The sequence below is a fragment of the Calidris pugnax genome, unplaced genomic scaffold (assembly GCF_001431845.1).
Source record: "Calidris pugnax isolate Ruff unplaced genomic scaffold, ASM143184v1 scaffold521, whole genome shotgun sequence".
Taxonomy (NCBI): Eukaryota; Metazoa; Chordata; class Aves; order Charadriiformes; family Scolopacidae; genus Calidris; species Calidris pugnax.
In genome coordinates this window covers 43,348-65,182 of record NW_015091226.1, presented here as the reverse complement: position 1 = coordinate 65,182, position 21,835 = coordinate 43,348, and the positions used below count along the sequence as shown (strand labels likewise).

Sequence of the window (21,835 nt, the reverse complement as noted above, 5' to 3'; positions counted from 1 at the left end):
GGGGGGGGTGTCACTCTTTGTCCCCCCCCGGCCACGTGGAACTAGGACCCCCCAATTCCCAGGGGTAGCCCGTATCGGGGGTGTGTGTGAGATGGGGGGGTCAGGATCGAGGATGGAGGGGCGGGATGAGTGATGGGGGGCAGGAACAGGGGGGGCAGTAGCCCCAGGGGGGTGAATTCAGGGGGGCCGAGGCACCCACAGCTCATGCCCCATGTAGTGTAAAGGGGGATGTACCATGAATGAGGGAAAAAACTGATGATGGGCAAAATATTAATGAAAAAATATTTGTAATATATTATAATATATTATAATAAATAAATTTATTAAGAGATTAAATAGTCCCAGGATCTTCTCCTCTCCGTTGGCACCAAGACATCACATTCCCGGAGAGAGAAAGGTCTTCACCAGAAACTCATCTCCGAGATAATATAATCAAGGGTGCAATTTCTGCAACAGGGAAAGAAAAAAACAAAACACAAATCAACCCCCAAACCCCTCACATTAAAGCAGCAGCCACAGAGGAGGGGAGCAGAAAGCAGTTCCAAGCTGCAGCCCTGGCAAAGCAGAGCCAAGGCAGATGGAAGCGTTGGAACAGCCTTTAGCCTCTCCCTGGGGAGAGGAGAGAGGCCACCAACATCCCCCTCCTGCAGAGCCAGGAGAAGCCCCAGATTCGTGCCTTTGTGAGGGAGGAGCTCAGGGAGACCCAGGGACGTTGTGGGGTTTGGACTTACTCTTCACTGGGGGTTTCCTGGGGTCACAGGAGGAGAAGGTGCTGGCTGAGGATGGGACACGGTGGGCACTGCTGGACTTCTCCTCGCTCACACCAGGGTGGCTGTTGGTGGACGCACACAGGACTGGGTTTGTTCTGAAAAAGAGAAGGGACAGCCATTTCAGGAAAGGATTCGCTGTGGTTTGATGCAATTCTTCAGGTACAAGCCACGTTTGGTAACAGCAGCATGGCTGAGACCACACGGAACCAGCAGGGACCAGGACCTCCAGGCTTCCCAGCAAGACAGAGGCTATTACAGGTACAGGTTTCCCTGGAAAAGGGCCTCCCGAGGACACAGTGTCCCTTCCTGCCAGGACATGGAGCTTCAGGGAGACGCTGGAAGGAGTGACCAGGAGAAGAGGCCCTGAACAGCAAGGGCTCCTTGAGAAACACTCACGTGGTCTTCTCTGGCAGCAGGGCTCCTCCAGTCCCAAACTTCTCCTGTCTCCTCTGTACATCCCGAGGGGCCTTTGGCGGCTGGGGTTTGTACTTACTCTTCACTGGTGGTTTCCTGGGGTCACAGGAGGAGAAGGTGCTGGATGCACACAGGACTGGGTTTGTTCTGAAAAAGAGAAGGGACAGCCATTTCAGGAAAGGATTCCCTGTGGTTTGATGCAATTCTTCAGGTACAAGCCACGTTTGGTAACAGCAGCATGGCTGAGACCACACGGAACCAGCAGGGACCAGGACCTCCAGGCTTCCCAGCAAGACAGAGGCTATTACAGGTACAGGTTTCCCTGGAAAAGGGCCTCCCGAGGACACAGTGTCCCTTCCTGCCAGGACACGGAGCTTCAGGGAGACGCTGGAAGGAGTGACCAGGAGAAGAGGCCCTGAACAGCAAGGGCTGGCTCCTCCAGTCCCAAACTTCTCTTGTCTCCGTCGTACGTCCCGAGGAGCCTTTGGCGGGGAGTGCAGAAGCACGGTTTTGGACGCTCGATCTGTAGGAGGCCAAAGGGAAACATGGCTCAGATGCAGCTCATGATAAATGGGGCTCCTCCGTTCCTGTCTTAGCAGAGAACAGAGAGTGAAGCAGCTCCTGAATTGGACTGGATTTCAACCAGCCACTCTGGAGACTTTCCTCACACCAAGACGTCCCCTCAGCAGCATTCCCAGAGCCCTCTCTCATGGTCCAGCCCTTCCTCACCTTTGTTGGCCTGAGCTGAGCTGATCTTCTGGGCCAACTGGAGCAGCCGCTGCTCCCGTGCCTCGTGCAGGCGGAGGTACATCTCCCGCCAGGACTCGGCCCCTCTGGGCTCCTCATTTTTGAATTCTCGGAGACATCGGCTCTGAGACAGTGGTTGTGCCAGAGCTGATCTGTATCCTCAATGAGGACCTGAAACAAACCCACCCGTGAGCTGGGATCCCCCCGGACACCTTCACCCCCCTCTCCCTCGGCACCGCCTGGCGCCGGTGGCACTGGAACAGCAGCGAGGACAAGGCAGCTTTGGGAGCAACGTGCAGCAAGAGAGGGGCAGATGGAACTCAGGACCAGCAAAAGCCACCTCTTGCTGTCAAGAGGCTGTTCTTGACTATTCATCTATTGCAGATGAGGACAGAACGTCCCTCCCGCGTGTCACCAGCCCTTCCCCAGGCCCAGCCACTCACATGGTGACGTCCCTCCGTGCCACAAAGCTGCTCTGGGGGGCATCTCCCCAACGCTGGCTCCACCACAGAGACACCACCCGCTTGACAGATGGCTAGAGAGAGAAGCAAGATGCAGAGTATTTATCCTGCCCCTTCCTCACCAAGGAAAAGGGCTCAGCTGCTTGAATGCAGTGAAACCGCTGCAGCCACCGCACACGAGGAGGGGGAGGAGAAAGGAACCCTGTGTGACCCTCTCTGGTGGGTCAGCAGGCACCAGTCTCTCCCAGTGCAGAAGTGCCTGCACAAGGCTCCATTTCCCCCTATTTCCAGTGCTGGAGGAAAGGTACTTACAGGCAGTGTTGTTGGTGACCCCTGGGACAGGCTGCTGAGAAGGAGCCCTTGGGACTCGGGCGGTGTTAAGGCCCGAAAACACCGGGGTCTTGGAATAGACCCGGCAGCCTGGGAAACCCCCTTCTGGCTCTTCAGCTGCCGAGGGAGCCGCTGTGAAGTGGAAGAGGTGGAGTAAGAAGGGAACAGAGCAAAGAAGAGCCCAGCCTGAGTTGCTGCAGCCCATTTCAGACCAATTGGCCTGCCCAACATACCTCTCCTTTTCTTCTGGGGGCAGGGAGGGGACTCAGCAGCAGGAAGGGGGCTGCAGCGGGCCTGGATCGGCGGCAGGGGGATCTCTGGGAGCTTTATGTCCACGTTGAGAAGTATCTGGAAGGAGACGACGTGCAGGCAGGTCACATACCCATAACATGGATATGAGGCACCTTCTCAGCATCCTAACAGGCTGCTAAGATTATAAAAAACACTCTTTGAAGGGGAAGGTGTTTCAAAGTTGAGCAAAAAGACTCAGCAGTCAAGGTTTGACACAGCCAGCACCTCCAAGGGGAAAAGGAAGAAGCCCCAGAGGGCAGGGGACCGAGAGCAGCTGGTCCCACATCCCTGGTTCACTTGCAGACCCTTCCAAACCTTACCCTCTTGGGTTCAGGAGCCTCTGGTGGCTCCTGCTCTCCCCGTTGCTCATGGCTGCGCTTGCGGCTGGGGCTGGGCTGACAGGAGCAGGAGCTGTCGACACGGGGGTGCTCTTCTTTCCCCGCCGACACAGAGGCTCTGACCGCTCTCTTCACTTTCTTTTTCTGAGGCTGGTCATAGTTGAGGTACTCCTCAAAGGACATGGTGGGTAGTGGAAATTTCTCTTCCTTTTCATCCTCCCCCAAAAGGGAGGGAAAGCCAGTTGATCTTTTGGCCACATGAGAGAATTTGCGCTTTCTCTCGGAAGAGCTGAAGCTCCCAGAAATCCCCTTCTCTTTAGTTTTCTTGGAAGAGTCACTCTTAGATGACCCTTCCTGCCGCCCTTTGGTGGAGGTCTCCAGGCTCCGCTTGGTCTTCTCCACTTTGCCTCTTTCAGAGTCCCGGCATTTCTCCTTCTCAGCACATTTGTTGTCTCTGAAGGGATAAAAACCCCAAAATCATTATATTAAAACACGGGCAGCAAGCTGATTGTATCTCTTGCTATCAAAGGCACTTTGCTGGCCTTGAAAGGCCTTTTAAAGCTGTTAATTGCTTCATCAAACCACAAATTCTTGACAGTCGGTCCCTATATTCACCCAAAACTGCGGCCACCAGCAGCCCAACGCTCTCTGGTCCGCAGGGGCAGGAATTTCTGCCAAACCAAGGCCCAAACCCCATCCAGAGTTAGCACACTTGTCTCACAAGCCTTCCCAGAGCCTTCCCTTTTATTACTTCCATCGGAGAAGTTTTTCACCCTGACGGCAAAACAGAGCAAAGCTTCTCCATCAGGATCACCACCCAGGGTCACTCACCTCACTGCCTCCTCGCAGAGCTGCTCCAGCTTCTGCCACGCAGCCTGGAAACTGGCCTCAAAGTCTGCGTCCAGCTCGGTCACAGCATTCCCAAGAGCTGGCTCCTTCAGGAGAGAGACCAGACATCAGTTCATCTGAGCAAGACACGGGGCATCCTCACCTCTGCCTGTCCCCGCCAGGTACAAGGAAGACCCCTTGATCTAACAGCCAAGATACCCCAGAGAATAAATCATGTTTTCAGCAGCCATTGGAGCGTTTACTACAGTTCTGTAAATCCAAGACGACTTAACTCTGCCTTAGACAAACATTAATTATTTGTAGCCAAAACCCAAGTTAGTACTTACCATGACTGCGGGTAAGTTTGATGAAGGAAAACTTCACTAATACTTGTGTAGGATTATAAATTCTAGTAACTAATAACCTAATAACCTAATAACCTATTAAACTAGTAATCGAATAAACTAGTAAACTAATAAACTAATAATCTAATAACCTATTAAACTAGTAATCGAATAAACTAGTAAACTAATCAACTAATAATCTAAACTAATATTAGTTCTAATAACTAATAATCGTCGGGATAATAGTTCCTAATCTAATGCCTATCCTATCTCAGAATCAAGAATCTCAGGTCTCAAGGTGAAGGTTGGTGAAGAGCTGGGGACACGAGAGGTTCCTCCGAGACTCTCCAGGGACGCGCTCCTTGGCGCTGCCTTTTATCTCCAGACCCGCATCACAATGGGGCCTGTGAGACGGGGCTGGAGCAGGCGGCCGAGGGCACAGGCCCCATTCCTGGGGAGGCAGCTTTGCCGGGGCCAAGAGTTCTCCTGGGACTGGAGAGACCCCAGGGAAGGGGGAGAGATTTCCCAGCTCTTACCACAAGAACGTCCACTGCCGTGGGCACCTCCGGCAGCCTCTTCAGAGCTTCTGTTCACCACAAACCACTGCCCCATCGCCATTAGATTTAGGAATTCCTTGCCACGACTGAAGGCTTTGGTTTTCTTGTTTGCTTTGGGGGAACAAAACACTGATCCCAACATAACGGTGTGTTTCAGCACTCCTGAGCCAGGCTGCGGAGGGGGATGCGATAGTTGTGGCTGTGCTGTAATCACAGCTCACCGGGGCTGCAACCCTCTGTCCTGCAACTCCAGGCTCACCGTAACGCAGAGCCTCCCTTGGGATTCACGGGGTCTGGGGTGGGTAACATGCTCCACCACCTACCTCAATGGATGGGGAAACAAAAAAGGGGAAAAAAACCAGAAGTTAATTGAGCTAAAAATGTCAACATCCTCTCAGTTTCCAGAACCGCTGTTATTTTGCCCACACTGTGGCCCAACAAGCCCCCTGGCAAGCGCAGCCATTGATCTTGTTTCTTCCTTCAGTCATAGAATCATAGAATTGTTCAGGTTGGAAGGGACCTTTAAGATCATTGAGTCCAACCATCAACCTAACTCTGATAAAAACCATCAATAAACCATGTCTCTACGCACTATGTTAACCCATCCCATCCCCACCCTATCCCCTGCCATGCCATGCCATCCCATCCCATCCCATCCCATCCTCCACAGCCAGATGTCTCACAGGGCAGCTCAGTCCCATCATGAAACACGAGGGGCCCAGAGGAGCCTCCTGGAGAGAGTGGGGCCATGGCGTTGGGAACAGGGCAAGGATCAAGACGAGCAGAAGAATTCACTGGGAGAGCAAATAATTCCTCTGGGATAATTTTTCTCGCTGCCCCAGGCTGTGGCTTTGGAGGTGTTGCCGGCGGTGAGATGAGGAGCAGCCATCACTGGAGCTGTTCCAACAGCGATCTGCCTCCTCCTCCTCAGAGCATGATTTTCCCTCGAATAAGTGGAAGTTCCACAGCAGCCCCAGCATTCTTCTGCATCTCCCCGTGGAAGTGACCTGTCAGTCCCTCCAGAAGAATTCACTGGGAGAGCAAATAATTCCTCTGGGATAATTTTTCTCGCTGCCCCAAGCTGTGGCTGTGGAGGTGTTGCCGGTGGTGAGATGTGGAGCAGCCACCACTGGAGCTGTTCCAACAGCGATCTGCCTCCTCCTCCTCAGAGCATGATTTTCCCTCGAATAAGTGGAAGTTCCACAGCAGCCCCAGCATTCTTCTGCATCTCCCCGTGGAAGTGACCTGTCAGTCCCTCTTCCCAGGGCGACTCCAAATGCAGGAGAAAGCTGCTGGAACAAGAGAGGGATTCAGTCCCCCGCCCCACCATCCCACAGCTTCACGCTCAGGAGATTCTTTGTTTCAGTCCATAGGGGTCTATAAGGGTCTGGGGTTGTCCACAGGGGTCTGGGAGGGTCCGTAGGGGCCTGGGGGGATCCACAGGGGTGTGTGGGGGATCTATAGGGGGTCTATAGGGGCCTGGGGGAGGGTCCATAGTGGTCCACAGGGGTGTTGGGGGGTCCATACGGGCCTATGGTGTCATCCTTACAGAGGGAGAGCCTCATCACAAGCATTCAGCTCAGGCCATGGCCACTGAAAGAGCTCTTTGGTCCCAAAAAGGGGTGTGAATTTGGCTTGCTCCCCTTCCCAGAGAACCTGTGTTATGCTCTGCTCTGAGGCCACATGGCCTGCAAATCCTCCCTTCATAGAATCACAGAATAATGGAATGGTTTGGGTTGGAAGGGACCTTAAAGATCACCCAGTTCCATCCTGCTACCCTGGGCAGGGACACCTCCCACCAGACCAGGTTGTTCAAAGCCCCATCCAACCTGGCCTTGAACCCTTCCTCCAGGCTAAGTCAAAATGATGTAAAAAGAGGATCCAGAGCCCTGGCAGTGATCTGAAACCCAGGGAGTGAAGTGAAATTGAAATATGTAGTGTGGGGGAGGGAAAACTCTGGTAAGTTACACCCGGTGCTGCTTGGGAGAAGCTCCAGTACCTTCTGGTGCAGCATCTCCCAGCAAAACGACTGCAGTTCATCCCTGCAGGCCTCAGCGGCGGTTCCAGACAGGACCCCATCCCGCTCTGCCAGCGTCTGCCCCAGCGCTCTCCGGACAGAGGCAGCAGCACACGGCGGTGCAGGCCGGGCCCTGCTCCCGGCGCCGGGGTGTGAGGGCGGGCAGGGCCGGCTGCTTCCCCCTACTCTTATCTCGAAGGGCCCGGGGGACAAAATGGCGGCCGCCCTCCCGCGGTTGCCCCGGCAACCGGCCGCCGCGCCGCTTCGCCCTCCGGCCGCCAGGGGCGCCGCCGCTCGCGCCGCGCCCTCCCATAAGACCCCGCGGCGGCCGCCGCCTGGCCTTTTCCCCGCCTCCATCATGGCGGTAAGTGGCGGTATCCGCGGGCCGCGGCCGGGATGTGCCTTCTCTATCCGCCGTCATCCGCCCCCGGCGGGGCTCGGGCGGGCCGCGTCCCGTGCGGGCGGGAGCGGAGGTGGCCGGGAGGGAGAGCTGCGGGGCCGATATGGGCGCGGAGGAGCCGATGGGGTCGCCCTGGGGAAGCGGCTGCCATGACAGGCCGCGGCCTGTCCGGCGGCGGTGCTGGAGGGGCGGCGGCGGTGCTGGAGGGGCGGCGGCGGGGCTGGGGGTTCTCCCGCGGAGCGGGGCTCGGTGTCCGGCTGCGGCGGAGCCTTTTCCGGGCGTCGGTGCGAGCGGCGGGCCGTCTCCCCGGAGCTCCCCTTAGCCCCTTTTTTCTCCGTGTGGTTTCTCCGCAGCAAGACCAAGGCGAGAAGGAGAACCCCATGCGGGAGCTGCGCATCCGCAAGCTCTGCCTCAACATCTGCGTTGGGGAGAGCGGGGACAGGCTCACCCGAGCGGCCAAGGTGCTGGAGCAGCTGACGGGCCAGACCCCCGTCTTCTCCAAAGGTGAGGGGGCGGCTTTTCCCGGGGGGTGAGGGAGCTGCGGAGGAGCAGGGGTTGTTTTCCTCCCTGCCCTGAGCGGACAGAGGGTGAAGCAGAGGAATGGCTGCCTGGGGAAGAAGCTTCTTGGCAGAGCCAGCCTGGAGAAGGCTGCTCTGATGTGGTGTGAAAATTGGGGGGTCTTAAATATTCGGGTGCTGGTGGTTGCTTCTGTCACTTCACTTCTGCCTCCAGACTGGGGCTGCTGCTCTGCCCCCATCCCCAAGGAGGGGATGTGTGGTTATCTTGGTTCTTTTTTTTCTTTAAAGTCACTTTTTCAGTCATTTTAAGCCAGCTCTGAATCCCCCGGGTGGGAATTATTTGAATAACCTCTAAATGTCACTATTGCTGCCAACAGCACGCTACACTGTGAGGTCCTTTGGAATCAGGAGAAATGAGAAGATTGCTGTTCACTGCACGGTTCGTGGGGCCAAAGCGGAGGAGATTCTGGAGAAGGGGTTGAAGGTGAGTGTTGAAGGTCTGGACCTTTAATTTGTAAAAGGACAAAACTTAATCTGAAAAGGTGTGGGCTTTGAGGTGTTGCAGCTGATGTTATGGGTCAGTGGTGGGTGTGAAGGGTTGGGGTAGCAGCTTTGCCTGACACAGGCTGCTGGGTTTGCACCATTTCTCTGCCTTGTTGCTGTTTCATCATTATTTAAGAGCCAGCAGGTGCAGTTGCTGCTTTCTTTTGAGGTTCTGCCTTTGCTGCTGTGATTTATTAGCAAAATCTAGGGCTAAATCTGGGTCTGGGAGCAAAATCTTAGGGCTAAAGGCTCTGTAGCATGTGAGTTGTGGGGCTGGTAGCAGGTGGTAGAACACGTGGGACAATAATGAAATGGTGACTGACAACCAATGTTTCAGGTGCGAGAATACGAGTTGAGGAAAAACAACTTCTCAGACACTGGGAACTTTGGCTTTGGAATCCAGGAGCACATCGATCTGGGGATTAAATACGATCCCAGTATTGGTATCTACGGCTTGGACTTTTATGTGGTGCGTATTCCCCGTTTCCTTATAGCTCCTGGGCTTGGTGAAAGCTCTGGAAGGATCACTGGCTCCCTCTAATTTGCTGCCCAGTGCTGGAAGATGGAAAAAATGTCAACAAAATCCAAATCTAAACTGAGATTCCCAGGGCTGCTGTAAATCCTCGATTTATGTCTCTCGGAGCCTTTTGGAAACAAATACTGCTGCTTTTACTGGTGTTGCTGGGATGGCAGCGAAGCAGCTGCTGGGTTTGGGGAAGGCAGGAGCAGCAGGAGCTTTGGGAATGGAGACTGAAGGACGGGCTGTGTTTCTGGAGGGTTCTCCCTGCGTTCAGAGGGCTGGGAATGGGCCGTGTAGCAGAGCTGGTGCCTGGTGTGTTTGAGTCATTCCATCCTGCCGTGCCTCCCTCTAAATCCCTGAAATAGAGGGAAGCTGTTCAGTGTATCTTTTCTCAAGAGCTGAGGCCTCTGGGTATGGAATAGTGTGTTTTCTGCACTCATTTTGGTTTCTGAGTCAGTGTATGTGCTGAGTTTTGCAACCTAGGAGCTCTTCCCTGACAGTTCACCTGGCTACTCAGAAGTTACTCCATTTTCAGTTTACATGGAGGCTGTAGAATATAGTGCTTTTGGTCTTGAATGTGATTCAGACAACGAGATGTTACTGATGTGAAAATTGTGGCTACTCAGAAGTTACTCCATTTTCAGTTTACATGGAGGCTGTAGAATATAGTGCTCTTGGTCTTGAATGTGATTCAGACAAGATGTTACTGATGTGAAAATTCTAGCCTTCCCTCCTAGAAAAATATTTAGTTTTAAGTTTAAGAAAATAAATAGATGGCAGAATGACTTAGTGCTGTGGGTCTCCTCTCCTGGCAGGTGCTGGGCAGGCCTGGCTTCAGCATCGCTGACAAGAAACGCAGAACTGGCAACATTGGAGCCAAGCACAGAATTGGAAAGGAAGAAGCCATGCGCTGGTTTCAGCAGAAGGTAAAGTCCATCTTTATTTTTGTATCCCGAGAGTTTCCTAGCAAGTATCAACAACACACTTCACTGTGGAAGGGCTGGAACAAGGCACTGGACAGGAGGAGCTCTTGATCACTGCTTAAATCAGTGGTTTTTCCTGCTCTGGGGCAGTAGAAGCTGTGTTTGAGCACGAGTGCTGTTCATGCCCCTTTTTTTGTGCGCTGAAGTGAAAGAGCAGCTCTCGTGTAAATCTGTCCCCCATGGTTTTTGGGGAGGTGTTCTGTGTGCAGTGCTGAGGCAGGGTTAGGATTTGTTTACCTGACACAGTTCCCAGCTCAGCTGCCAGACGTAGAGCATGGAGTGATCCATGGTTTTTGGGGAGGTGTTCTGTGTGCACAGATTACAGGTGCTGAGGCAGGGTTAGGATTTGTTTATCTGACACAGTTCCCAGCTCAGCTGCCAGACGTAGAGCATGGAGTGATCCAAATAAAACAAGTTACTGGGTTTATCTCTTTGTGTTGTCTGATACGGGCACTGGATGATGAGTGGGATATGACAAAAGCTTGATGGGGAAGGGCTCAGAGATAGGGACTCCTGATACACCATGGTTTTTGGGGAGGTGTTCTGTGTGCAGTGCTGAGGCAGGGTTAGGATTTGTTTACCTGACACAGTTCCCAGCTCAGCTGCCAGACGTAGAGCACGGAGCAATCCAAATAAAACAAGTTACTGGGTTTATCTCTTTGTGTTGTCTGATACGGGCACTGGATGATGAGTGGGATATGACAAAAGCTTGATGGGGAAGGGCTCAGAGATAGGGACTCCTGATACATTTTTCAGAGGGAAAGGGTGGGCAGTCTGTCTGGAGGCTCTGCACTGGCTACTCTGCCTAGATCTACACCGGCCATATCCTGTGCAGGGTGGGCTGCCAGACGTAGAGCATGGAGTGATCCAAATAAAACAAGTTACTGGGTTTATCTGTTCATGTTGTCTGACATGGGCACTGGATGATGAGTGGGATATGCCAAAAGCTTGATGGGGAAAGGCTCAGAGATGGGGACTCCTGATACATTTTTTCAGAGGGAAAGGGTGGGCAGTCTGTCTGGAGGCTCTGCACTGGCTACTCTGCCTAGATCTACACCGGCCATATCCTGTGCAGGGTGGGCTCCTGCTGAATGGCCCCTTCCCCTCTTCAGAACTGGTTCTGCTGAGTGTGACATAGTGACCTTCAACAGCCAAATGCTGGGGCTGTAGAAGGGACAAGTGTAGTTCTGGTCAGATCAGCCCCTTGTTTCACTGGGCTGATGAGCAGAGTTTAATCGTTAATCAGAAGAAAACCTGGCTTGGAAGTTAATAGCACGGCATCAAGGTAGAAAGGCAACTGGTTGGCTGCTCAGCTGGGAGAACTGGTGTTTAATCTCAGTGTTGTCTGGCAGCTTGGAATGAATTTCATGTGATGGCTCAGTTTTTACCACAGTGGTGCTGCACCTTTACCTGCCAGTGCTTTCTCACTTGGTTCTTTTTTTTTGTTTTCTTACAGTATGATGGCATCATCCTTCCTGGTAAATGAGCAGTTCCTGTTACCAAAACAAATAAATACAGTTTTCTAACCCCTAACTTCTGTTGTGAATTTTATGGGGGTTCCTCCTGACCTGGGAAGCTGCTGGGAGTGTGGGTCAGTCACACTGGAAAGGCAGCAGGACACGGACTGATGCTGTGGACGTGAAGAGAACGTGGTGTTCTTCAGAAGTTGGTGGCTTTACGTGGATCCAGTCTCCACTTCTGTCCAACTTGACAAACGTGTGAAACTCTTAATAAAATTTGCAGGTGGGCACAGAAAGAAGGAAAAAGAACAACACATGCTTTTTGACCGCTAGAGTTGAAGAGCAGAATTTGAGGGTTAAATTCCTGAAGGGAACAATGTAAGTGGTGTAGTTCTGATCCTCCACAGACCAGCCTGCTCCTTAATGAATGAGGAATTAGCAGAGGAAACTCTGTTGCTGTAGGAACTGTTGGGAGTGCAAGTTCAATGGGAAGCCAAAGGAATTGGCAAAGGTATCCTCTTAATAAAGCAGAGCCTTAAAGCCAAAATGTGGCTGAGGGTTCTTTGTCCAAGCGAGTGTGATGGGAGTGACTTGAAGGGGCTGAGGGGGTGGGCAAGGCCTGTGGTGCTGGGAGGCTGGTGAGGGTCCTGAGCTGAGATTCAAACCTAAAATCACATGTAAATGTCCTCCAGTAAGAGACAGGGCCTGTTACCAGTAAGATTCTGGCTGCAACTTTTGACTATTTCGTGATGTCTGGTAATGGCCATGGGCTGGGGACCAGGAAATAAGGACCACTCTCTTGCCTCCTGCTCGTCACAGGTTCTCACTGCTCTGGGGCTGGATCTCGGACCCCCCGGGGCAGGGTTTGGGGTTCTGTGGTGTGGTTTGTTCTGATGTTCTCTGCCCTAAACCCCAGATCTGCTCTGCAGGAGGAGCCTGCAGTCCCTGTGCCCTCTGAAAAGGCAGACAGGGTTTTAGTAAAGACTAGTAGCTCTCTGCTGTCTCGGATGCAGAGACAGGGAGGGACCCTAGGCTAGTGCTTGCCCCTGGAAACTTAAGTTTCCCAATAATTTTTCCTTTTAGAGGTCAGACACTGCTTTTACAGTAATGGGGAAGCACTGACTGAGTTCAAACCCAAGCTGTCAGTTTGATGGTGGGAATAACAGAACCTGGCTAGGAATATCTCTGTGAGAGCTCTTGGTTTAGATGTGAAGGGCTTCTGAGAATTATTTTCTGATAATAAAAAAAATCAGTTGATACGTATTTTCAGGGCACCTCTGAAATCTCCTGGAGTTTTGTAGCATCCTTAGGCACTTTCCCAATTCCCTCTGCTTGAGCTGGAGGAAGAACAAGAGACCTTGGCGAGTTGCTCCACTAGTTCTCCTCCTTGCTATCAACAATCACCTCACTCCTGGGCTGAAGGCATCTGGCTTTGGTGAGTAAATACTAAATGTCTTACACACACAAATGCTTTGTGAGCAACAGGCTCTGTTCTAGACCTGTCACTTTGTTGTCCCTAATACCAATACTAATGTTTTGAAAGTGTCTCCTGATACTATTCCTACTGTAGAATTTCTCCTGTGTTATTCTAGGGTTTTTTCTTCTTTTTCCTTTTTTTTTTTTTTCAACCCATGGTGCACTAGAGTGCTGCAGGCTGAGGAGAAAAGCTCTTCTGTCCTGCTTGCTTCTGTGTTTGCCCCGCTTTGAGCAATCCCTGCTTACGCTGAGGGGTGGAGACGCCGGCAGCTCAGAATACGCTTTCCTAGAGCCCCAAACTTGCCATGATGGAACCAAGAGTGAGACTTTGTGGTGGCTCCAAACATTATTGTGCCCTCCCCATCCAGCTTCTCCACACTCCTCAGCTCTCTCTCCTTCCCCAGCTGCTGGCATAAGCCATGTAGCACCCTGGCTCTTTACGTGCTGGCTGCTGCTGAGGCCACAGAGCTGGCCCGGGACCTGGAGCTCGGGGAGCGTGGGAGGAGGATGGTACAGCACGAGAGACCCACGGTGGCCTCAGGAAGGTCCTCATCCTTGGCCCACTCATTGAGGTCAGGATTGTAGCACTGCACACATTTCTGATACCTCTTCCCGCTTTCGTTCCAGCCACCCACCAGGCACAAACGCCCCTCCAGCAGAGCCACCCCGGCCGTGCTGACCCCTGTGGGCACGGGGGCCATGTAACTCCACTGGCCCGTCAGGGGGCTGTAGCACTCCACGGGCATCACGTCCACCCGCTCGCCCTGGGGACCCAGCTGGCTCCCACCCAGCACGTATGCTCGGTTGCCCACGGTGGCTGCGCAGTGCCAGCCCCTGGGGGTGCCCAGCCTTGCCTGCTCCCTCCAGGCGTCGCTGCTGGGCTCGTAGCAGTACACGGTGCGGGAGTAAGCATGGCTGATGTAGCCACCGGTGACCAGGAGCTTGCCGTCGATGACGGCGGTGGCGTGGCAGCAGCGGGGCGTCTCCAGGCTTGCCTTGCTCTGCCAGCTGTTGGTGGTGGGGACGTAGCACTCAACGGATGCCAAGGCCCCCTCGGCGTTGCGTCCTCCGACGGCGTAGAGGAGGCCGTTGCAGGCGCTGAGGCTGAAGTGTGTCCTCCTGTGCTGCATGCTGGCCAGGTGCAGCCAGGTGTTGAAGCGCGGGTCGTACCTGGGGGACGAAGGGCAGGTCTGTCTGTCCAGGACTAGCATCAGAGCCACGGGGAGAAGAGGGACCTGCCAAGCATCTGCCTTCGGAGGAGACAACTCATGCTCTGGAAAAGCGTCTCCATCTTCTCCAGCAGTTAAAAAAGCATCTGGACAGGCAGTGCAGAGGGAGATGGTGGCACTGCATAGGATTGGATGCTACCTGTGACTGCTGGGCTTGTTGTTGCTCTAACTTTCAGGCCAGCCCAGCATTGCTCCTGCCACCACAAGCTCCGGCCTGGCTGGGAAATGGTGAGTGCAACCAATCTGAGGTGTTCCCAAGCACCATCACTGTCCCACACTGGGTCTTGGTGGGTAGAAGAGGACCTAGGGACAAGTCTTCCCTGCCCAACCCTGCCAGGCCAAAGCCAGGTGTGTGATGAGAAGCTGGCTCCTTGTGTGCCCACAGCAGGGGGACCATTGTGTCCCCAGAGTGATGCCCCAGGGTCTAAGGCCAGGCTGGGACAAGGTGGGTAAGCTGTTGGCCAGAAATAGAGCAGACACCAGCCAGTGGGTCCTTGAAACCTTGCTCTGTTCAGGAGACAGAGCCCGGTGACGGCCCCAAACCGAGGGAGGGTGATCAGGGGCCACAAAGGGCTGGCCTCCAGCAGTGCCAACAACATTGTGTGTGGAGCCTCAGGTGGCTTGAGCCAAGCCATGGCCAGAGCGACCGGGAAGTTCAGGTTTAGTTTGCAAACAAAATACTTGCATGTCAGGTTGCCATGGTTACTCCTCCTTTCTTTGAATAGTAATCCCTTGGCGATCCAGTGACAGGTTTATGGGGATTAAGGAAAAAAATCCTCATCGTTTAAATGGTAGAGAAATGGAGGCAGAGAAAAAAAAAAAAGCCTGAAGGGCAATAGGAATCCTACAGATTGTAAATCTACCTTAAAATGAATCCAGACAAACCAGAGGCTGGGTTGGGCTTGCACTGGCTGGAGGAACAGCCAGCGAGCTAAAAGGAGAGCCCCTCAATTACAAAATGGGTGTCTGCTAAATAATGAACAGAGATTTCTCCAGGAGCCTCCCAGCTTCAAAGAGACCCTGCCTTGCCCTCATCCTGCCCTGGTGCTGTGTGCTGCTGGAGGACGTGGGCAGCACAGCCCAGGCATCAAAGTGCCCAGGAGAAGCCCAGGTTCATGCCGACCAAATCCCTGGAAGTGGTTTCCAGGTCTTGTGTCTCACAGTCCAGTGCCCTGTGCTGGGTTTGTCCCTCCCTGGCTGCGTTATCCCAGGGGCTGGACCTACCTCCTGTTACTGATAGCAAAAAGGAACCTTTCTAATGTGCTTGTCCCTCACCCCATGGGGGGACACTGGGGCACAGGCAGGTGGGGCACAGCTCTGAATCCCTCCCCGGGGTCTGTGTGGCCAGGTGGAGCCCCTCTTACCTGTTCAGGCTGCTGACAGCATGCTTGGCCTGGTTCCTGGCATCGTTTTGGTCTTCGCCACCCGCAACGTAGATGAATCCATCCATCACCACCACGCACTGGTTAAAACTTTTCGCTGGCATCTCTGTCAGCTTGTTCCAGTTTCCCTCTGCGTCCCTGTAGCAAATCTCCCTGCTAAGAGCCTTCTCGGTCAAAGCTGGACGACCTCCAACTGTGACAAGCACCCTCTGGCCTCCCCGTATCCTGGTTCTCCGAGACTGAAGGCTGTTTTGCTGGTGGGGGAGAAGGTGGTAATTCATAGCATCCACGAGGAGCTTGTGGCACTGCGGGTCTTGCATCATGCGTGGCACAGGCTGCACGTGGTTGACCAAGTCTGGAGCTGAGATTGTGCCAAATCGGATGTTGCTCAGGAGGTCAGCAGCGTATCGGACCCGTTTCGGATCAAACTCCAGCCACTTGACAGCGATCTGGAAGGCTGCAACCTCGCTGGGTATCTGCAGGCCATCATCCATCAGCAGCTCGTTGATCTGATCAAAGGGGAGTTTCATGAACTGGTCAGTCTTGGAGAACTCCAAGAAGTTTTCCTGGATGAATTTCCGCGTGGCGTCTTTCACCTGGTTGAGGCCGTAGGTGGCCGAGATGTTGGCGATGTACACGCAGTTCTCCACGGCCATCTCCCGCACGAGGAAGTCGCTGCACATGTTCAGCAGGGCCGGCACCTGCAGCTGGGTGGCCGCGGCGATGGTGCTACCGATGGTGTACAGCGAGAGGCTCAGCTTCCCCGTGTAGGCGTAGGTGATGACGGTGGTCAGGCCCAGTGGGGACACGTCACGGAGCTCCACCTGGTGCAGCTGAGGGTCTCTCTGCAGCAGGCGGTGGAAGTACTCGCTGCAGGATGCCAGGATGAGTTTATGCACCTCGAAGGACTTTGTTTTGGTGGCAATGGTGAGATCGCAGAGGAACCGCTTCTGGCGCATCTGGTTCATCCCCTCCAGAAGGCTGGCTCCATGGTCTGGAGCTTCAACCTCCGTGGCCGTGCAGTGGAAGCCGTTGGAGCCACTGTCGTACAAACTATTCAAGTGGTTGAGGTGTTCGACATCTAGCAAAGCCTCTTCCACCATCACTGGGGTGACAGGTGCATCCTCTTTTTCTACCTTCGGCTTCTTAGGGGTTTTCTTCTTGGGTGCCATCTTGGTAGGATCAGAATGGGACCTGGTAAGAAAGGAGAGGTGAGAAGGTAGCAGGGATACAGGTGCCCTTTTGCTCTTTAAGACATTTTAGTTAAGCAAAGGAAAAATTCCCACTCCTACACCCTTTGGGTCAGGCCAAGGGAAGGATGGAAACTGCCTCCTAAGTCCTGTACCCCTCTGAGCTGTGTTAAAGGCATTGAGGGCCTTGACTGCTAGAGGGAATCCTCAACTCTCAACTAGCACCAACACCTAAAAAAAGGACTGGGGATTTTGGGTGGTTGCCTTGGGAAACTGGGAGCACCCACCGGTTCCTGGGGTGTGGGGCTATGCTCGGCCCCACTGTCTGGGGTGACACAGACCCCAGGCAGAGCGAGATGGCGATCTCAGGGTGTGTTTCACCTTATCCAAGCCCCCATCAGATGGGGTGAATCAAATCCCAGCAGCTCTGACAGAGGATCCCCCACAGCAGCGTGGTGAGATGAACCCCAGCACTGCAGGACCACATAGAAAAGGGGGTTCATTTCCCCCTCAGCCCCTTGGGCACGGCAAGGCCACCAGTGAGGTGAGCTGCCCTTTGGGTGACCAGTTCAGAGTGCAGGTGAAAGAGGAGAAAAAAAAAATCAGCGAGGAGAAGAACAATCCAGCTTTTGAATGTGCCCAAATTCCAGCTTGAAACTCAGCAGTGACCTCAGCTCCTCTGAGGGAGCTCGGAGCAGCCAATATATGAGGGAACAAATCTGCCGGCCAGAAATAGCTGTTACTGCCCTGTCTCACATGTCTGGGTGCTGTTTATTACGCTTGGCCGTAAAGATCAGGTTTCTTGGACCTGAGTAATCAGCTTGTATTTAGCACCGGGCAAAGAAGAAGCGAGATGTTATGAGACTTCAGCAAAAATATGGAGAAGGGAAAAATTTAGTAAAAGTCCCTGGCAGGAAAGAGGATTCCGGGCTGAGTCTGAGGGGAAGAGCAGCCTGGTTGGGGTGAGAGAGTAAAAGTCCCTGGCAGGAAAGAGGATTCCAGGCTGAGTCTGAGGGGAAGAGCAGCCTGGCTGGGGTGAGCAGCCTGGCTGGGTTGAGCAGAGGAAGCAGGGATTACACAGACACCCGCAGACCCTGCTCTCTCCTGGCTTTGCACAGGAGCCAAGAGGATTCAGGAGAAAAGTCCCAGGCACTTGAGCCATCCCTAGTATTGCAGCGTTTCATGCAGCTACCCCAATTTACACCACCAAAGGCTCATCTATCACAGTGTCATATCCTGGAGCAGGCATTAATACTTCTAAAACCAGGACGCAAATGCTGCTCTCTCTGTGTGTTTGGATATGAAACTGTTTCCGACACCCAGCTCAGGCTTGGGAAAAGGAACTGGGATTTACCCTTTCAGAGCAACAACACTGTGATGTTTCCCAACATGCATTTTGTTCAGACCTATCCATTCCCCAGGAAAAATCTGCAATTTCAGCTTTTCAGCTGAAGTGACAATATAGGTTAAATATTAGAATTTCCTAGGAGACTGAGATGTTTTTCCAAGCCTTTCTAGATCCCTCAAAGGATGAGACACCAGCTCAGGCTTGGGAAAAGGAACTGGGATTTACCCTTTCAGAGCAACAACACTGTGATGTTTCCCAACATGCATTTTGTTCAGACCTATCCATTCCCCAGGAAAAATCTGCAATTTCAGCTTTCCAGCTGGATTCGGAGGAAGCAGGGATTACACAGACACCCGCAGACCCTGCTCTCTCCTGGCTTTGCACAGGAGCCAAGAGGATTCAGGAGAAAAGTCCCAGGCACTTGAGCCATCCCTAGTATTGCAGCGTTTCATGCAGCTACCCCAATTTACACCACCAAAGGCTCATCTATCACAGTGTCATATCCTGGAGCAGGCATTAATACTTCTAAAACCAGGACGCAAATGCTGCTCTCTCTGTGTGTTTGGATATGAAACTGTTTCCGACACCCAGCTCAGGCTTGGGAAAAGGAACTGGGATTTACCCTTTCAGAGCAACAACACTGTGATGTTTCCCAACATGCATTTTGTTCAGACCTATCCATTCCCCAGGAAAAATCTGCAATTTCAGCTTTTCAGCTGAAGTGACAATATAGGTTAAATATTAGAATTTCCTAGGAGACTGAGATGTTTTTCCAAGCCTTTCTAGATCCCTCAAAGGATGAGACATGTATTTCTCTGAGATACGACACTGCAGGAACCTCCTTGCTGCTGAACTAAACCCAAAAAGGAGCAGGGATTGTCCCAGAGGGAGGTGGCCATCCTGCTGCCCCCATGCTGAGACCAGTCCCAGCAGGATGGGTGCCAGGATGAGCTCTGCAACCTGCTGGGGCAGGAGGGTTAGACTTTATGAAATAAGTGACCTGGGTGTCAGCTCCCACCGGGCTGCACTGAGGATCTGCGTGATACCTTCTGCTCCCCAGACTGCCTTGATTTTGGCCTTTTTTTTTACAGAAACACGCACAGTGTCTACAGCAAGCCACTGTTTCTGTCCATAAAACTGCTCACCCCTCTTTCAGGTGCTCCAGACCCCATTTTCGAGAGGTGATACCGGTGCTCAGCAGCTCCTGTGGGCTTGGTATAGAGCCCAGCACCACAGTCGGGCAAGCTGATCTCTGAAAGCCTTCCTACCTCCTTCTGGAAAGCCCCACTGATGCAGCTGGCTTTCTCCATCCCCTGTCCACCCCACTCAGGGGTCAAAGAGGGTAAAACAGAGGTCTTCTAACTGCCTTCCACTTCTTACAAGTACAATGGAGTCATAAAAAGTTTTGGGTTTGTACTGATGTCCATGGGATCCTGCCTGTCCCCTTTGGGCACCTTTGACAGACTCCAGTTTGAAGCACGTGTTCATGTTATTCCAGTGTCTGGCTGCAGGAAGGCAGGGCGACCTTTACTACCTGCAGCTAATTTAAAATGGGACATCGTTGCTGCTTGTGATTGAAATACCACTGTAGAGACTTGAAAGGGATATTTTTCCCACAGGTTAATCCCGGCTGCTGGATTAATCTAGGGAGCTGGAATGGTTTGAAGAGATTTCAAAGGGCCCAGACAGAAAGGAGGGAAGACAGGTCTTTATTCTAGCTGTTTAAACTTCTTTTAAAAGACAGTTTCAGTGCTGCTAATCTCCGCCCTGCACCATATTACAGAGCTGACAGCAAAGCAGGACCTACGCTGGGTGATACTGTGTCTTCAGGAAGATACGGCGGGTTTATTTTAGTATCTAATCAAACAGAGTCCCTCTCCTTCAGCTGTCGGTGCTCCCAGCCCTGAGTTCAAGCAGGGTCTGAGCCACAGCAAACACCAGAATGGCCTGGAAAACTACCTGGACACTGCATCTCTGAGAACTGCCAATTGCTGCCAATAATTTCTCCAGCCCCATTTTAGAAAACGACAGTCTTTCCCCACGCCATTATTTCCATTACTCAGCAGTTCCCGTGCCCCACTCAAGGTCTCTACAAATCCTGCTCGGCGAGCCCTGGTTCTCCGTGACTCATCTACCAGCTGGGTCTGCTCCTTACCTTGCTGTTAAGACCGGATAGTCCAAGGGGAAGCTCTGACCAGCACAGGGCTCTGCAGGTTGAGAGACAGAGACCCTCAACTTTCCCCACACGACATCCTCCTCCCTCCTCTTCCCTCCCAGCCAGCTGACTGCTCTTATCACTTCTACATACACAGCAGGCTTTGGGGGTGATGCGAGGACAGCCGCCCTCAGCTGAGTCCCCAGAGACATGGAAAGGGCTGGATTCAGGTAGCGCTGCTCTGGCCAAGGGCATCGTCACAGCCAGCGACGGCAGAAGGCAGTAAACCAACGGCTGAGCATGGTCACTGCCAAGGGAGAGGCAACAAGAAGGCAGCCAAAGGCCTGGCTCCACTCCTGAGGGGCTCACAAGGGCATGAGGGGATGAGCTGGGGGTTCATCGCCCTGCTGATGCCTTCCCCGCTCTCCAAGGGGATAGCAGCTCTGAGGCCTTGGCCTGGGCAGCTGCGGCCCAGCTCAATTTGAGGCCACAAATCATAGAATCGTCTAGGTTGGATCATCGAGTCCAACCATCTCCCCTACTCTACAAAGTCCTCCCCTACACCATGTCCCTTAGCACTGCATCTAAATGGCCCTTAAACACAGCCAGGGATGGGGACTCCACCACCTCCCTGGGCAGCCTGTTCCAATGCCCGACCACTCTTTCAGTGAAAAATTCTTTCCTAATGTTCAATCTAAACCTACCCTATTGGAGCTTGAAGTCGTTCCCTCTCGTTCTGTCACTAATTACCTGTGAGAAGAGACCAGCACCAACCTCTCTACAGTGTCCTTTCACGTAGTTGTAGAGAGTGATGAGGTCTCCCCTCAGCCTCCTCTTCCTCATACTTGGAGGTCCCAACTCCCTCAGCCGCTCCTCATACAATTTGTTTTCCAGCCCCCTCACCAGTGGAGCCGTGGGTCATTAGGAAGCAACAGGACTAGGCATGAAAAGCCATTTGGCTCGGGAAAGCCTGTCCTGACCGCGGCAGAGCCGGAGGTGGCACCACTGCCTCAGTGAGGGGCGGCCATGGCGGCAGTGCCCTGCCAGCACTCAAGATGGCGCTTCCCCCCCGCCGTTGCCAGGCCCTAAGATGGCGCCCGCTGCAGCCTGCCCTCACCCACTATGGCCGTCACCGCTCCGGGCCAACGTCAAACGCCGCTTCCGTTTCCTGCCCTCAGCCAAGATGGCGGCGGCGAAGAACCACCGTGTAGCCAACGAGGGGTGAAGCCGCTTCCGCCGCCGCGGCTTTTCCAGCAGTAAAAATGGCGGAGTCGGTGCTGGAAGTTGTGGGCAAGCTGCAATCGCGGCTGGCGGGCAGCTCGGAGCCTAAAAAGGTAACGGGGGGCGGTGGCGCGGCCGGGGCTCACCCTCCACCCCCTCTCAATTCATAGAGGGGACGAGGGGTCGGGAGGACCCGGGTCACCCCGTGAGGGGCGCGGGGCCCGGCCGGGCCTTGCCCGCCGTCGGGGCTCTCCTGAAGTTTCTGGGCCGCGGTGTGTGGGGTGAGGCCGGTACCGAGGGGTAGGCCCGGGGC

At 53.5% G+C, this 21,835-nt stretch overlaps 4 protein-coding genes across 5 annotated transcripts in view; 2 read left to right on the top strand and 2 right to left on the bottom strand.

The window, feature by feature from the left end:
• Positions 1 to 2,370: 2,370 nt before the first annotated feature.
• Positions 2,371 to 7,457, bottom strand: LOC106898560 (transcription elongation factor B polypeptide 3-like). Its single transcript, XM_014959860.1, has 6 exons — positions 7,080 to 7,457; positions 4,183 to 4,286; positions 3,334 to 3,805; positions 2,956 to 3,070; positions 2,628 to 2,854; positions 2,371 to 2,466 (listed from the first exon to the last, which is right to left on the bottom strand). The coding sequence occupies exons 1-6, from the start codon at positions 7,455 to 7,457 to the stop codon at positions 2,371 to 2,373; spliced, it is 1,392 nt and encodes a 463-aa protein (XP_014815346.1).
• Positions 7,385 to 11,594, top strand: RPL11 (ribosomal protein L11). The gene is made up of 6 exons (XM_014959869.1): positions 7,385 to 7,461; positions 7,851 to 8,001; positions 8,393 to 8,499; positions 8,896 to 9,027; positions 9,894 to 10,004; positions 11,518 to 11,594. Exons 1-6 carry the CDS (start codon positions 7,456 to 7,458, stop codon positions 11,545 to 11,547), a joined length of 537 nt encoding a protein of 178 aa, XP_014815355.1. The 5' UTR covers positions 7,385 to 7,455; the 3' UTR covers positions 11,548 to 11,594.
• A 341-nt stretch (positions 11,595 to 11,935) lies between these two features.
• LOC106898564 (kelch-like protein 31) overlaps positions 11,936 to 21,835 on the bottom strand; it is a 33,161-nt gene continuing 23,261 nt past the window's right edge. Inside the window, exons 1-3 of one of the 2 annotated variants that reach the window (XM_014959865.1) lie at positions 20,302 to 20,397; positions 15,591 to 16,802; positions 11,936 to 14,167 (exon numbers count right to left, since the gene is read on the bottom strand). In XM_014959865.1, coding sequence (XP_014815351.1) covers positions 13,435 to 14,167; positions 15,591 to 16,780 — 1,923 coding nt within the window. In that variant the 5' untranslated portion in view covers positions 16,781 to 16,802; positions 20,302 to 20,397 and the 3' untranslated portion in view covers positions 11,936 to 13,434. Of the gene's footprint in view, positions 14,168 to 15,590; positions 16,803 to 20,301; positions 20,398 to 21,835 lie in introns of those variants that run through there. The other variant, XM_014959866.1, reaches the window with a different exon arrangement.
• LOC106898563 (transcription elongation factor B polypeptide 3-like) overlaps positions 21,462 to 21,835 on the top strand; it is a 13,168-nt gene continuing 12,794 nt past the window's right edge. Inside the window, exon 1 of the mRNA XM_014959864.1 lies at positions 21,462 to 21,635. Within this exon, the coding sequence (XP_014815350.1) occupies positions 21,564 to 21,635 (72 nt within the window). The 5' untranslated portion in view covers positions 21,462 to 21,563. The remainder of the gene's footprint in view (positions 21,636 to 21,835) is intronic.

What these genes read in the sequence shown, in the direction of transcription:
- RPL11 (XM_014959869.1), top strand. An exon ending in TTCTGGAGAAGGGGTTGAAG is followed by an intron (nt 8,500 to 8,895) that starts GTGAGTGTTGAA and finishes CCAATGTTTCAG; the next exon opens with GTGCGAGAATACGAGTTGAG. An exon ending in ACGGCTTGGACTTTTATGTG is followed by an intron (nt 9,028 to 9,893) that starts GTGCGTATTCCC and finishes CTCTCCTGGCAG; the next exon opens with GTGCTGGGCAGGCCTGGCTT.
- LOC106898560 (XM_014959860.1), bottom strand. Translation starts at nt 7,457, where the DNA reads ATGATGGAGGCGGGGAAAAGGCCAGGCGGCGGCCGCCGCGGGGTCTTA. An exon ending in GGGAGATGCTGCACCAGAAG is followed by an intron (nt 4,287 to 7,079) that starts GTACTGGAGCTT and finishes TCTCTCCTGAAG; the next exon opens with GAGCCAGCTCTTGGGAATGC. An exon ending in CTCTGCGAGGAGGCAGTGAG is followed by an intron (nt 3,806 to 4,182) that starts GTGAGTGACCCT and finishes TTATCCCTTCAG; the next exon opens with AGACAACAAATGTGCTGAGA.